General features: G+C 39.7%; 1 protein-coding gene across 1 annotated transcript in view; it reads right to left on the reverse strand.

Moving 5' to 3' along the window:
* The window catches only part of obscnb (obscurin, cytoskeletal calmodulin and titin-interacting RhoGEF b), a 598,125-nt gene that overhangs the window by 485,891 nt on the left and 98,391 nt on the right, over nt 1–13,843 (reverse strand). Inside the window, exons 18-22 of the mRNA XM_072254438.1 lie at nt 12,815–13,081; nt 9,978–10,090; nt 8,622–8,775; nt 3,922–4,083; nt 3,632–3,736 (exon numbers count right to left, since the gene is read on the reverse strand). Coding sequence (XP_072110539.1) covers nt 3,632–3,736; nt 3,922–4,083; nt 8,622–8,775; nt 9,978–10,090; nt 12,815–13,081 — 801 coding nt within the window. The remainder of the gene's footprint in view (nt 1–3,631; nt 3,737–3,921; nt 4,084–8,621; nt 8,776–9,977; nt 10,091–12,814; nt 13,082–13,843) is intronic.

Here is a 13,843-nt window from a genome sequence, read left to right on the forward strand (position 1 = left end):
CATTTCAGATCAAGATCCATCATTTGGATGGAAAAACCAAGATAACGTAATTTTAAAAATGTGAAAGGGTGGGGTAGACCAAGATATAGCAATCAATTGACAGATCCCGGTGAGAGGGATGATGGGCAGGACGGAGTGTGGAAGTAGTTACAGAGCCCGGGAGTAATAGGTGGAGGTGACAAAGGGCTGTTGATATTGGAATATGCTATGAGAGAAAGATGGAGCATGGAATCAAATAAGGGAAGTGGGGTAAATGGGAATAGAGAGGTGAAAAGAACAGGAGTGTGTGGTGATGGGCAGATAGAGTGCGTAGAGGAGGGAAAGAAATAGGATGATGGGGCTGGGGTGGGTGTAGGAACTAAGCAGATCAGGAGGAGAAAAAGGACAGAGGAGAAACAGTCACAGAGCAGAGAGCAGAAAAGAGCTGGAATGGAAAGATTTGGCTGGTATGGGATCACATTATCGCATGCAGCAGAGGCAAAGAATGATGTTGCTGGATGCAGACATAGGCTAATGGAGTGAAGGTATGTCGGGGGTCATCCACTATATCTGGTGTTCCTGGTGCAGCCTCCTCTACATTGGTAAGACCCTACGTAGACTGGGGGACTGCTTCAGCACCTTCACTCCATCCACCATTTTAATTCTACTTCCCATTTCCATTCTGACATGTTGGTCCTTGGCCTTCTCAATTGCCACGATGAGGCCACTCTCAGGTTGAAGGAGCATCACCTCATATTCTGCCTGGATTGCCTTCAACCCAATGGCATGAGCACTGATTTCTCAACCTTAGTGATTTCTCCCCTCCAGCCTTCTCCCTTTTTCCATCCCCATTCTGGCTCTCTTCTACGTCTTTTATCATTAACATAGAAACAAAGAAAATAGGTGCAGGAGTAGGCCATTCGGCCCTTCGAGCCTGCACCGCCATTTATTATGATCATGGCTGATCATCCAACTCAGAACCCTGCACCAGCCTTCCCTCCATACCCCCTGATCCCCGTAGCCACAAGGGCCATATCTAACTCCCTCTTAAATATAGCCAATGAACTGGCCTCAACTGTTTCCTGTGGCAGAGAATTCCACAGATTCACTACTCTCTGTGTGAAGAAGTTTTTCCTAATCTCAGTCCTAAAAGGCTTCCCCCTTATCCTCAAACTGTGACCCCTCATTCTGGACTTCCCCAACATCAGGAACAATCTTCTTGCATCTAGCCTGTCCAATACCTTTAGGATTTTATACGTTTCAATCAGATCCCCCCTCAATCTTCTAAATTCCAACGAGTACAAGCCTAGTTCATCCAGTCTTTCTTCATATGAAAGTCCTGCCATCCCAGGAATCAATCTGGTGAACCTTCTTTGTACTCTCTCTATGGCAAGGATGTCTTTCCTCAGATTAGGGGACCAAAACTGCACACAATACTCCAGGTGTGGTCTCACCAAGGCCTTGTACAACTGCAGTAGTACCTCCCTGCTCCTGTACTCGAATCCTCTCGCTATAAATGCCAGCATACCATTCGCCTTTTTCACCGCCTGCTGTACCTGCATGCCCACTTTCAATGACTGGTGTATAATGACACCAAGGTCTCATTGCACCTCCCCTTTTCCTAATCGGCCACCATTCAGATAACAATCTGTTTTCCTATTTTTGCCACCAAAGTGGATAACTTCACATTTATCCACATTAAACTGCATCTGCCATGAATTTGCCCACTCACCCAACATATCCAAGTCACCCTGCATCCTCTTAGCATCCTCCTCACAGCTAACACTGCCGCCCAGCTTCGTGTCATCCGCAAACTTGGAGATGCTGCATTTAATTCCCTCATCCAAGTCATTAATATATATTGTAAACAACTGGGGTCCCAGCACTGAGCCTTGCGGTACCCCACTAGTCACTGCCTGCCATTCTGAAAAGGTCCCGTTTATTCCCACTCTTTGCTTCCTGTCTGCCAACCAATTCTCTATCCACATCAATACCTTACCCCCAGTACCGTGTGCTTTAAGTTTACACACTAATTTCCTGTGTGGGACCTTGTCAAAAGCCTTTTGAAAATCCAAATATACCACATCTGGTTCTCTCCTATCCACTCTACTAGTTACATCCTCAAAAAATTCTGTGCGATTCGTCAGACATGGTTTTCCTTTCACAAATCCATGCTGACTTTGTCCGATGATTTCACCGCTTTCCAAATGTGCTGTTATCACATCTTTGATAACTGACTCCAGCAGTTTCCCCACCACCGACGTTAGGCTAACCGGTCTATAATTCCCCGGTTTCTCTCTCCCTCTTTTTTTAAAAAGAGGGGTTACATTAGCCACCCTCCAATCCTCAGGAACCAGTCCAGAATCTAACGAGTTTTGAAAAATTATCACTAATGCATCCACTATTTCTTGGGCTACTTCCTTAAGCACTCTGGGATGCAGACCATCTGGCCCTGGGGATTTGTCTGCTTTTAATCCCTTCAATTTACCTAACACCACTTCCCTACTAACATGTATTTCGCTCAGTTCCTCCATCTCACTGGACCCTCTGTCCCCTACTATTTCTGGAAGATTATTTATGTTCTCCTTAGTGAAGACAGAACCAAAGTAATTATTCAATTGGTCTGCCATGTCCTTGCTTCCCATAATCAATTCACCTGTTTCTGTCTGTGGGGGACCTACATTTGTCTTTACCAGTCTTTTCCTTTTTACATATCTATAAAAGCTCTTACAGTCAGTTTTTATGTTCCCTGCCAGTTTTCTCTCATAATCTTTTTTCCCCTTCCTAATTAAGCCCTTTGTCCTCCTCTGCTGAACTCTGAATTTCTCCCAGTCCTCAGGTGAGCCACTTTTTCTGGCTAATTTGTATGCTTCTTCTTTGGAATTGATACTATCCCTAATTTCTCTTGTCAGCCACGGGTGCACTACCTTCCTCGATTTATTCTTTTGCCAAACTGGGATGAACAATTGTTGTAGTTCATCCATGCAATCTTTAAATGCTTGCCATTGCATATCCACCGTCAATCCTTTAAGTGTCATTTGCCAGTCTATCTTAGCTAATTCACGTCTCATACCTTCAAAGTTACCCCTCTTTAAGTTCAGAACCTTTGTTTCTGAATTAACTATGTCACTCTCCATCTTAATGAAGAATTCCACCATATTATCCACCTATTAACTCACTCTGGTACCTTTGTTACCTTCACATTCTCCTAGGGTCGACCCTCCTCTCCTATCAGATTCCATCTTTTCCAGCCCTTTACCACTTCCATCTATCACCTCCCAGCTTTAGTTCACCTGGACTCACCTATCACCTGCAAGCTTGTACTTATTTCCTTCTTACTCTGGCTTCTTCCCCCTTCGTTTCCAGTCCTGACAAAGGACCTCGGCCAAAATTGCCAACTATTTATTTCTCTCCAAAAATGCTTCCTAACCTGCTGAGTTCTTCCAGCATTTTCTATGTGTTGTTCTGGATTTCCAGCATTAGAATTTATTTAAATCTTACATCCATCTCACAACATAAGGGAGTAAAAATCTTTGCGTTATGACTCTGTTGCAATGTACAGACATGGGCAGAATATCTTGTGTTTATGTAATATACAATACAAGAGCTTTTTCTCTCAAAGTTTCTCCATTGCTCCTCCAAGAATTCTTACCTTTAATTCGAAGGAAAGCTCTGGAAGTGGCACTTTCAGCAACAAACTTTATCTCTGCAGCATCTTCAGGCTTCACTGATTTAAAGAGTAGAATATGTGTCCTTCCTATATACAAAACAGTTGGTTATATCTAGATCTGCAACTGAAAATGCAATATGGATATGTGCAAAATGAGGCTTTAGGGCATCCACTGACTGGGCATTACTTGGTTCCTATTGGAAGCATACATTTGAATAATAGCATATACCAATCTAAAATCTTCACTTTAAAATAATCAAGAAAAATTCTACCTTCTTGACGTAATTTCACATTGTCCCCAGCCTTGATTTTTACGTCGTTCTTAAACCACTGAAAATCAACTTCGTCATGTGAAATTTCACATAAGAAGGCAGCACTCTCCTGTTCAATCACTTCAAGATCTTCCAAAGGCCGGACTACTTTGATGTCACGAGCTAAAGAAGAAACGGAGTAGTAAATCTTCTATTTATTGCTTGAATTTGCCTCCATAGAACTTCTTGCCTACAGTAACAATTTTCAACCATAATTTACAGAATGCGGTTGAATGGGGTTGGGACAGATAATAAATCAGCCACGGTTGAATGGTGGAGCAGACTCACTGGGCCAAGTGGCCTAATTCGGCTCCTATATCTTATGGTCTTATATACACCTCTAGCAAATCCTTGGATTTTATTGGTTATTGATGAAAGCAACGCATTTGACAAATAAAGCTATTTTGGTGTGTTAATGTTCTTCAAGGGCATGAAATTTGCCATTCTTGTACAGCTTAGCTGTAATTTCACCAGTGTATTTACTTCTTATCTGCCCTTGAAATGGCCTGCAAACTACTTGGTTCAGTGAGCAATCAGTGTGCACAACGAATGTCAACCTTGTAAATCTGCATCCCATAAATAAACAAACCAAAAAATCTGGTCTAGTTGTTTAAACCAGAATTCCTCATTTGATTTTCAATCCTTCCATAAAGGAGCATGGTAGAAATTGCACTTGGTGTCTAACTGTATCTATTTAATAAATTCTAACCTCTAACTGCTTGGACAATATAGCAAGTTCATTAGAGATAAATTGTACTGTACAGTCATGCAGTATTGAAACAGGCCCTTTAGCCCAATTTATCCTCCGCAACCAAGGTGCCTTCCTGAGCTAATCCTACTTACCTGCATTTGGCTCATCTCGCTCTAAACCTTTTCCTATCCATAACCCTGTCCAAATGTCATTGAAACAGCATTATTATACCTGCCTCTAGCACTTCCCCTGGCAGCTTGTTCCATATGCTGACCAATCTCTGAGCAATAGAATTACATTTCAGGTCTCTTTTAAATCTTTCTACCCTCACCTTAAATTAATATCATAAGATATAGGAGCAGAATTAGGCCATTTGGCCCATCGGGTCTGATCAGCCGTTTTATCATGGCTGATTCATTTCCCTCTCAGTCCCAATCTCTTGCCTTCTCCACATATCCTTTCATGTCCTGACTAATCAAGAATCTACCACCCTCTACCTTACATATCCGAAATAACTTGGCCTCCACAGCCACCTGTGGCAATGAATTCCACAGATTCACCACTCTCTGGCTAAAGAAATTCCTCCTCCTCTCTGTTCTAAATGGACATCCCTCTGTTTTGAGGCTACGTCCTCTGGTCTTAGACTCCTCCATCACATCCTCTCCAAATCCATCCTGTCGAGGCCATTCAACATTTGATAGGGTTCAATTAGATCCTCCCTTATCCTTCTCAATTCCAGTGAGTAGAGGCCCAGCACTATCAAACACTCCTTATGACAAGCCTTTCAATTATGGAATCATTTTTATGAACCGCTTTTGAATTCTCTCCAATGTCAGCACATCCTTTCTTCAATAAGGGGCCTAAAACTGCTCACAGTTCTCCAAATGAGGCCTCACCAGTACCTTAACATTGCATCCTTGCTTTAATACTCTAATTCCCACAAATTGAATGCTAACTTTGCATTTGCTTTCCTTATCACTGACTCAACCTGCAAGTTAACCTTTAGAGAATTCGAAACGTCCTGAAGCCATATAAATCCAAGTGCTTTCCCGCTTTCACTTTTCTCATTGCAACTTCAGTGCAAGACCATAAGACCAAAGACACAGGAGCAGAAGTAAGCCATCCGGCCCATCGAGTCTGCTCATGAGCTGATCCAATTCTTCCTGTCATCCCCACTCCCCTGCCTTCTCTCCATACCCTTTGATACCCTGGCAAATCTCTGCCTTAAATGCACCTAATTACTTGGCTTCCACAGCCGCTCATGGCAACAAATTCCACAGACTTAGCTCCCTCTGACTAAAGTAATTTCTCCGCATCCCTGTTCTAAATGGACATTCTTCAATCCTAAAGTCATGCCTTCTTGTTTTAGACTTCCCTACCATGGGAAATAACTTTGCCACATCTAATCTGTTCAGGCCTTTTAACATTCGGAATGCATCTGTTAGATTACCCCTCATTCTCCTGAACACCAGGGAATACAGCCCAAGAGTTGCCAGACGTTCCTCATATGATAACCCTTTCATTCTTGGAATCATTCTCATGAATATTCCCTGAACCCTCTCCAATGTCAGTATATCCTTTCTAAAATAAGGAGCCCAAAAGGGATATACTGACATGTGTAGGCACATTGATTGGCACTGCACTGACCTGTTATGTCAATTATTACTATTAATGTAATAATAGTTAAGAATCAAGCAACAAAACAGCAATAATTTTCTAAATAGGCTAACTAGAACAAAGTGAAGCAGGGCTGAACTCTCATTTGCACCAAATAATGTTCTGTTCTCTATCCATTACAATGTAGGGTACTTTTGGTAGATCAACCAATTTTGTATTTCAGTTTCAAGTTGATGTAAATTGGATAGCTTCTAGTCCTTCAGTTTTCAAAAAAGATTAACCTAGTTTTGTTACAGTTGAAAAGATGGACTATGCATCTGACATCATGGCCAATGTGGATAAGATGATCCCAGAATTTCACCACGTGTACACAAGCAAACATCCCATCTTCTCTCCCTCCATAGCTTATAGTAAGACCAGTACTCTTAACTGTTCTCTCTGCCCCTTTTATTTAATTTTGTGCTCTAACCTGCTAGAATTCCCCTTCCTTCATCCTCTATGCTTCATGTATTCAAATAAAACTGCTGTAATATTTTGATTATAGAAATCTTTTCTATCTCAGTTTTACATTCTATATTTTTTCCATTGTATCTACTTCCATAATCATGCATCTAAACCGTACTTCATCATTCAAGCCCATGCTTTGTTAAACCTTTCTGGGATCTTACTTTGGTTTCATCCTTATTATCAGATGGGGGAGGAAGGGGTGGAGATGCAACTGTGGGTGGAGACACAGTGGACACAACTTCATATTCTACCTGGGTAGTCTACAGCCCAAAAGCATGAACAGTGAATTCCACCTCTATTCATTTCTCTTTTCTCCTGATTTACCCAGGTCCTCCCACATACTCTTTTCTCTCCTAACTCTTCCCACTTCTCATACCCCCAGCCCTCAGTGTCCCAGTTTCTTACCCTTCTCCCAGCTGCTCAGCCTACCAACCATATACTCCATGCACTCATTTCCTATCCCTTCCCCTCACTGTTATCCTCTTGCCTAGCATACGTATCCTTACAGTTAACATCAAATATCACAATGTAAACTCATTACGTCAATTTTATTGCAAGGTAACATAAGGATAGCTTATATAATGCAACTATTATTAAATCAAATGTCACAGAGCAGAAATAATTAAAATGATAAATCTAGTTTCATTGGTACATTTCTACATTTAGCCACCCATTCTTCCATATATTATTTCATCTCTCAAACTAAAATTCTACAAATATTTACATATAATGGGTATGTTTAACAGCTGTAGAATATTTCTCAACCATTTAATCCCAAGTAATAATGTATCTTTCTTTTACACAAGAATTTAAGTAGTAGTAAGAGCAAGGACAGGACCAAATGAACCTTCAATCTCACCTGCTCTACAAAAAAGTAATGGCTGACCTCTAGGCGCCACTTCACTTTCTCATGTGATCTTCATAATACTTCAGTCTAAAAGTCTACCTCAAGCTTAAATTAGTCAATGCACACAGCACATTGCAGTGAAGATTTCCAAACATTCACGACAACTTTCTCAGAGAAGGAATTCAAACCAATCTCAACTCTACTGAGTAAAACATATTTGTGTATTCACACTGTCAAAATCCCTTCAGAGATTTTATGCTTCAGGAGATAATTTGTCATTCTTCTAAATTCCAGAGCCTAGGCTTAATCTTTCTATTTCGTTTAATAATTTAACTATTTACTGTTAGAAACTTTTGAAGTTGTAACTAACACATGAAAGTAAACTAGTTGACATAATGTATTTAAACTTTATGAAAGTCTTTGATATGATAACAAATGGAGATTATTAAACATTATTGAAGTGCCTGGCATAACGGTAGTTTAGATTAAAAGTTTGTTAACAGATGGAAAACAGAGAGTAGGATTAGAGAAGTCATATTTAGGCAGGGAGTTAATGACTAATGGCACACAAAAATAATCAGCTGTTCATAATCTATATTAATGGTTAGAATGAAGAGAAAGTGTAACAATCAGTTCATGACACAAAACTTGGTAGCAATGTAGGCTTTGGGGAGATGCAGAGAGATCTAAATGTCATAGGTTAAGGATGAAATGTGAACTATTTAATGGGAACCTGAGGGGGAACTTCACTCACAGGGTGGTGCAAGTAAGGAATGAGTTGCCAGCAGAAATAGTAGATGCAGGTTCAATTGCAACATTTAAGATAAGTTTGTATAAATATATGGGTGAGATCCTACACACAAATATTTACATGTATAATTGTCTATTGTCTTGCAATTCAGACAGAATCATTTAGGTCAAGCAAGCACGGATATTAGAATTACTTTATTAAAACTTAACAGTGGTATAAATAAGGACCAATCACCACTAACCACATACCATGGACAGTGAGCATGGCTGATGACTTGCAATCCACCGCATCACATGTGTATTGTGCTTGGTGTTCATGTCCACATCGATAAATGATAAGACTCCTTTTCCTTCCTTTAGATATAATACTATATCCTTTCCCTGGTTTAATTTCCACATTATCCTGCAGGAAGTTATAATGATTATATGAATTATGGTCCAACATAGCTGTAAATTTAGTCATTATGTTACACCAAAATGGTTTTACAGCACTTTCTTCTGTTTCTGATACTAGAAATTTTGTTCCAATCTCTAGTCGGACAAAAATTCAATAATAGTGCAAGCAAACATTAATGACTGAGATAAATTTGTAATTTATCCTGTGGCAAATCACTCTTAAGATTCCAGACAGAATAGAAGAATTGAAGAACTAATCAAACATAAATGTATAGAATTGTGAAAAGCAATAAAATTAAGAACACAAGAAAGTCTGCAGATGTTGGAAATCCAAAGCAACACACACAAAATGCTGGAGGAACTCAGCAGGTCAGGCAGCATTTATGTAAAAGGTTGACGTTTTGGGCCAAGACCCTCCTTCAAGACTGAAATGGAAGGGGGAAGACAGTAGAACTTGAATCTGGAATTAAGAGCTCGTCTAACTTCTGAACAATGTTTTTTTCTTATGTCAGACAAGAACTGTGAAACAAATGTGAGAAGGGCTTCATGGCTTAGATATAACCATTGCATAGGAATTTTGGCAACAGTGCATACAGTCTGGTTGCCACTCCACAGGAAGGACATGGAGGCTTTGAAAAAGAGACAAAAAAGTTCACCAGGATGCTACCTGAATTGGACTATGTTAACTATAAGGAGAGGATAGACAAATTTAAATTATTTTCTGTGCAGTATCAAATGCTGAGGGATGACTAGACAGAATAAAAATCAGTGCAGAGAGTGTGCACTGATGAGTCTATTCTTGTGCTTCAAGAATTGCTTGTGCATAAGCATCATAGAGCCTCACAGAATGTCCAGGTTAAATCAATTGGAATTTATTATACCCAACTTCTCCCCCCCACAATCATACAACTATTTAGCTTGTCTATATAGGCCATTCTAGTCAACTTTAATGAAAATATAATGCTCATATGATCTGTAGTTTTTGCAACCACACAAACATCTAACAAACATCTCCAAAGTACATCATCGTGCAAATATGTAACCACCTTTGCAGCAACCACCAGGAAAGGGTAGTGCCTTAACAGTACCTGACTGACACTCTAATCATCAATGCCATAGGTATTCTCTTATTTTCTGTTAAACCAGCAGTCATCCATTACTTTTGTTGAATTTTCTCTCATTAATTGAACTATTTTTGTATCTTCATACCTTAAACCATTTAACTTCTACGTTGGCTCTTGACAGTTCACATTCGAAAACAACTTTATCTTTCTCTGGAACTTTTATATCCTCTAAAAGTTTAACAAAGGTCACCAGAGGCTCTGTTTAAAAAAAAAATAAGAGTAACTACAATGTGCAAAACAAAACTTGCAAGTTTAACCTCTCTATATTGAAATGTAATGAGTGGACAATTACTCCCCTCCGTGTAAGCTGTGTTTGGCAGTATCAACCAACTTGCATCAGCTCATTTCAGATGGATACCTTTGAGTACAATCCACATCCATAAAACTGAAATTTGAAAGTATGGTAAATGGTAGCCCTGATTTCATGGCAGAATTTGACTGGGTTTGACATTGAGGAGTTTCAATAAAAATTGAGGTCAGTGAGAATTAACTGATAAAAATACATTTACTGGAAATCATAACAGCACAAAGGAAAACTTGAAGGCTACACACAAAGGAAAACTTGAAGGCTACAGCAGCACATTCTAAGGCAGGAGGGTAGACACTTCTACTTTGTATCCATTCCATTTTAATTCACTTTGGGGTGTTATTTACTTATAGCGAGAGGCATTTATTTTATACCACCGCTAGTGCACAATGCTTACTAATTTATGACATTTTGAAACAATATGATGATGGGGAGAGCCAATGGGCAGCAGTTAGCTCTGTTAAGCTAGAGGAAGTTAGAGGACTGGGAAGCTTTTAAAAACCAACAGAAATCATCTAAAAAGCAATAAGGAGAGGGAAAAAAGTTCAAAGTAAATTTTATTTTCAGAGTTCATGTCACCACATACAACCCTGAGGGCATACTCAGCAAATCTACAGAATAACTATAACAGGATCATTGAAAGATCAAGTCAAGTGCAGAAGGCAGCAAGCTATGCAAGTGCAAATATAAAGATGAAATCTGAAGGTAATCAAGTCAATAATATAAGAAGATAACAATTTTTTCCCAGATATACAAAGAATAAAAGTAAGGCAAGAGTGGATACCAAACTGCTGGAAAATGACACTTGTGAGCTAGTAAATAATGGAAGACAAAAAAATGGCGAATGAACCCAACAAGTACTTTGCATCAGTTTTCACTGAAGATACCAGTAGAATGCCAGAAATTCAATTACTAAGGAGAAGATGCTTGGGAAGCTTAAAGGTCTGAAGGTAGATAAGTCACTTGGACCAGATGGACTACACCCCAGGGTTCTAAAAGAGGTATGAAGAAATTGTGGAAGCACTAGGAGTCATTAGATTTATTAAGGAATCACTAGATTTTGAAATGGTTTTGAGGACTGGAAAAGTACAAATGTCACACCACTCTTTAGGAAGGGAGAGAGGCAGAAAAAGGAAATTATAGGCCAGTTAGCCTGACTTCAGTGGTTGGGAAGCTGTTGGAGTCAGCCTGACTTCAGTGGTTGGGAAGCTGTTGGAGTCAGCCTGACTTCAGTGGTTGGGAAGCTGTTGGAGTCCATTATTAAGGATGAGGTTTTGGGGTACTTGGAGGTACATGGTAAAATATGCCAAAGTCAGCACGGTTTCCTTAAGGGGAAATCTTGCCTGACAAATCTATTGGAATTTTTTGAAGAAGTAACAGGCAAGATAGAAAATGGAGAGTCAGAGGATGTTGTTTACTTGGATTTTCAGAAATCCTTTAACAAGATGCCACACATGGGGCTACTTAACAAGAAAGGAGCCCATGGTATTAAAGGAAAGATACTAGCATGGATAGAAGATTGGTTGACTGGCAGGAGGCAAAGAGTGGGAATACAGAGGGCCTTTCCTGTTTGGCTGCTGGTGACTACAAGTGTCCCACAGAGGTTGGCATTGAGACCACTTTTCATATTATATGCCAATGATTTGGGTAAAGGGATGATGGCTATGTTTGTGGATAATACAAAGATAGGTGGAGGGACAGAGAGTACTGAGGAAGCTGTGAGTCTGCAGAAGGACTTAGGTTACGAGAACCAGGAAAGTAGTAGCAGATGGAATACAATGTAGGGAAGTGTTTGCAGAAGGAATAAAGGAGTAGATTACTTTCGTAAAAGGGAACAAATTCGGAAATCTAAGGTGTAAAGCAACTTCGGAGTCCTAGTAAAGGATTTCCTAAAGGTTAACTTGCACATTATGTTGGTAGTAAGGAAGGCAAGTGTAATGTTAGCTTTAATTTCAAAAGGACTAGAATATAAAAGCAAGGATGGAATGCTAAGGCTTTATAAGGCATTGGTCAGACATAACTAAGTATAGTGAAGCTGTGGGTCTCTTGTTTAAGAAAGTATGTGCTAGCATTGGAGAGGGCTCAGAGGGTGTTCACAAGAACTATCCCGGGAATGAACATGGTGCGTTTGATAGCTCAGGATCTGTTCTCAATGGGGTTCAGAAGAATGAGGTGGGGGGGGGGAATCTCACTGAAACCTATTGAATATTGAATGGCCTAGATAGAGTAGGTGTGGAGAGGATGTTTCCTATAGTGCAAGAATCTAAAACCAGAGAGCACAGCCTCAGAATACAAGGATATCCCTTTACAACAGAGATGAAGAGGGATTTCTTTAGCCATAGGTGGTGAATCTGTGCAATTCATTGTCACACATGGCTGTGGAGGCCAAGTCATTGGATATACCTGAAGTGGAGGTTGATAGGTTCTTAAATTGTAAGGGCATTAAAGATTACAAGCAGAAGGTAGGGGAATGGAGTTGAAAGGGATAATAAATCAGCCATGATCGGAGTGGCAAAGCAGATTTGATGGGCTGTATGGCCTAATCCTGCTCCTATGTCTTATAGTCTTAACCCAAAGCAAAGTATGTGACTCGCTCTTGTACTTTAAATATTTACCTGTTACATTGAGTCTTCCAGATGTATGTATACCTTCAGCTTTGAAACTAACTAGTCCTGAATCCTCAATTCTCAAAGCAGACAATGTCAGAGCATGTTTCTTGCCCTGTGTAGTAACCTTGCAGTTGGGACCTGATTTCAGTCTGATATTATCCTTCAACCAGGTTACGTCCACTTCTTCATGAGACAGCTCAACTTCAAAAGTGCAAGTTTCTTTCTCATGCACATTCACCTCTTCCAATCCTTTGATCAGTTTAATTTTTCTCACTAATTAAACCAAGATATTTTATTATTATTATTAATGCATTATTAAAATACAAAACATTAAATGCAACAAATCACAAATTGGTCAAATTGCATAACCTTTTCAGAAAGAAAGCTTAATAAGAGAACAGTGAAATAAGCCATTTTAGATCCCATATATTCATGATAAACATCACTCTGAAGTAGATTAAGAATTTGGCTTGCAGAGTTTATAACATTGAGAAAAACAGGATTCATGCCTTGTATTATGGTTTGTTTTCAGCACATGAAAAGCACAAATCATCATCAGTCTGTATTATAGCTATGAATGTAACTTGAAACTTTGATTGAAGTTTGCAGAAAAAGTAAAATCATATAGAAGTCCTGGTCTATCCAATTTAGTCAGGGACAATCAAGAAATATCCTTATTCAATCCAGATATCAGAGATAAACCAGGTAATCACAGGCCCGTGAGACCAATGTCATCTCCAACCTTCCTGACCTGGGATTCAACACTTCCAGCTGGATCCTTGATTTCCTAACCAATAGACACAATCAGTAAGCATAGCCTGCAAATCACTACACATATCCTTTACACTGGTCCCCCACAAGACTGCGCTCACAGGCTAATATACTCCCTATACATACACATTCTGCTCGAACTTCATTGACAAGTTTGCAGATGACACCACCATAATATGCTAAATCACAAATAAGGCAGCGGCAATCTCAAGGACTCTTCAGGAGTGAGCCATATCAGCTAGTTGAGTGCTGTCACACCAACAA

Source organism: Mobula birostris, chromosome 3, assembly GCF_030028105.1.
Source record: "Mobula birostris isolate sMobBir1 chromosome 3, sMobBir1.hap1, whole genome shotgun sequence".
Taxonomy (NCBI): Eukaryota; Metazoa; Chordata; class Chondrichthyes; order Myliobatiformes; family Myliobatidae; genus Mobula; species Mobula birostris.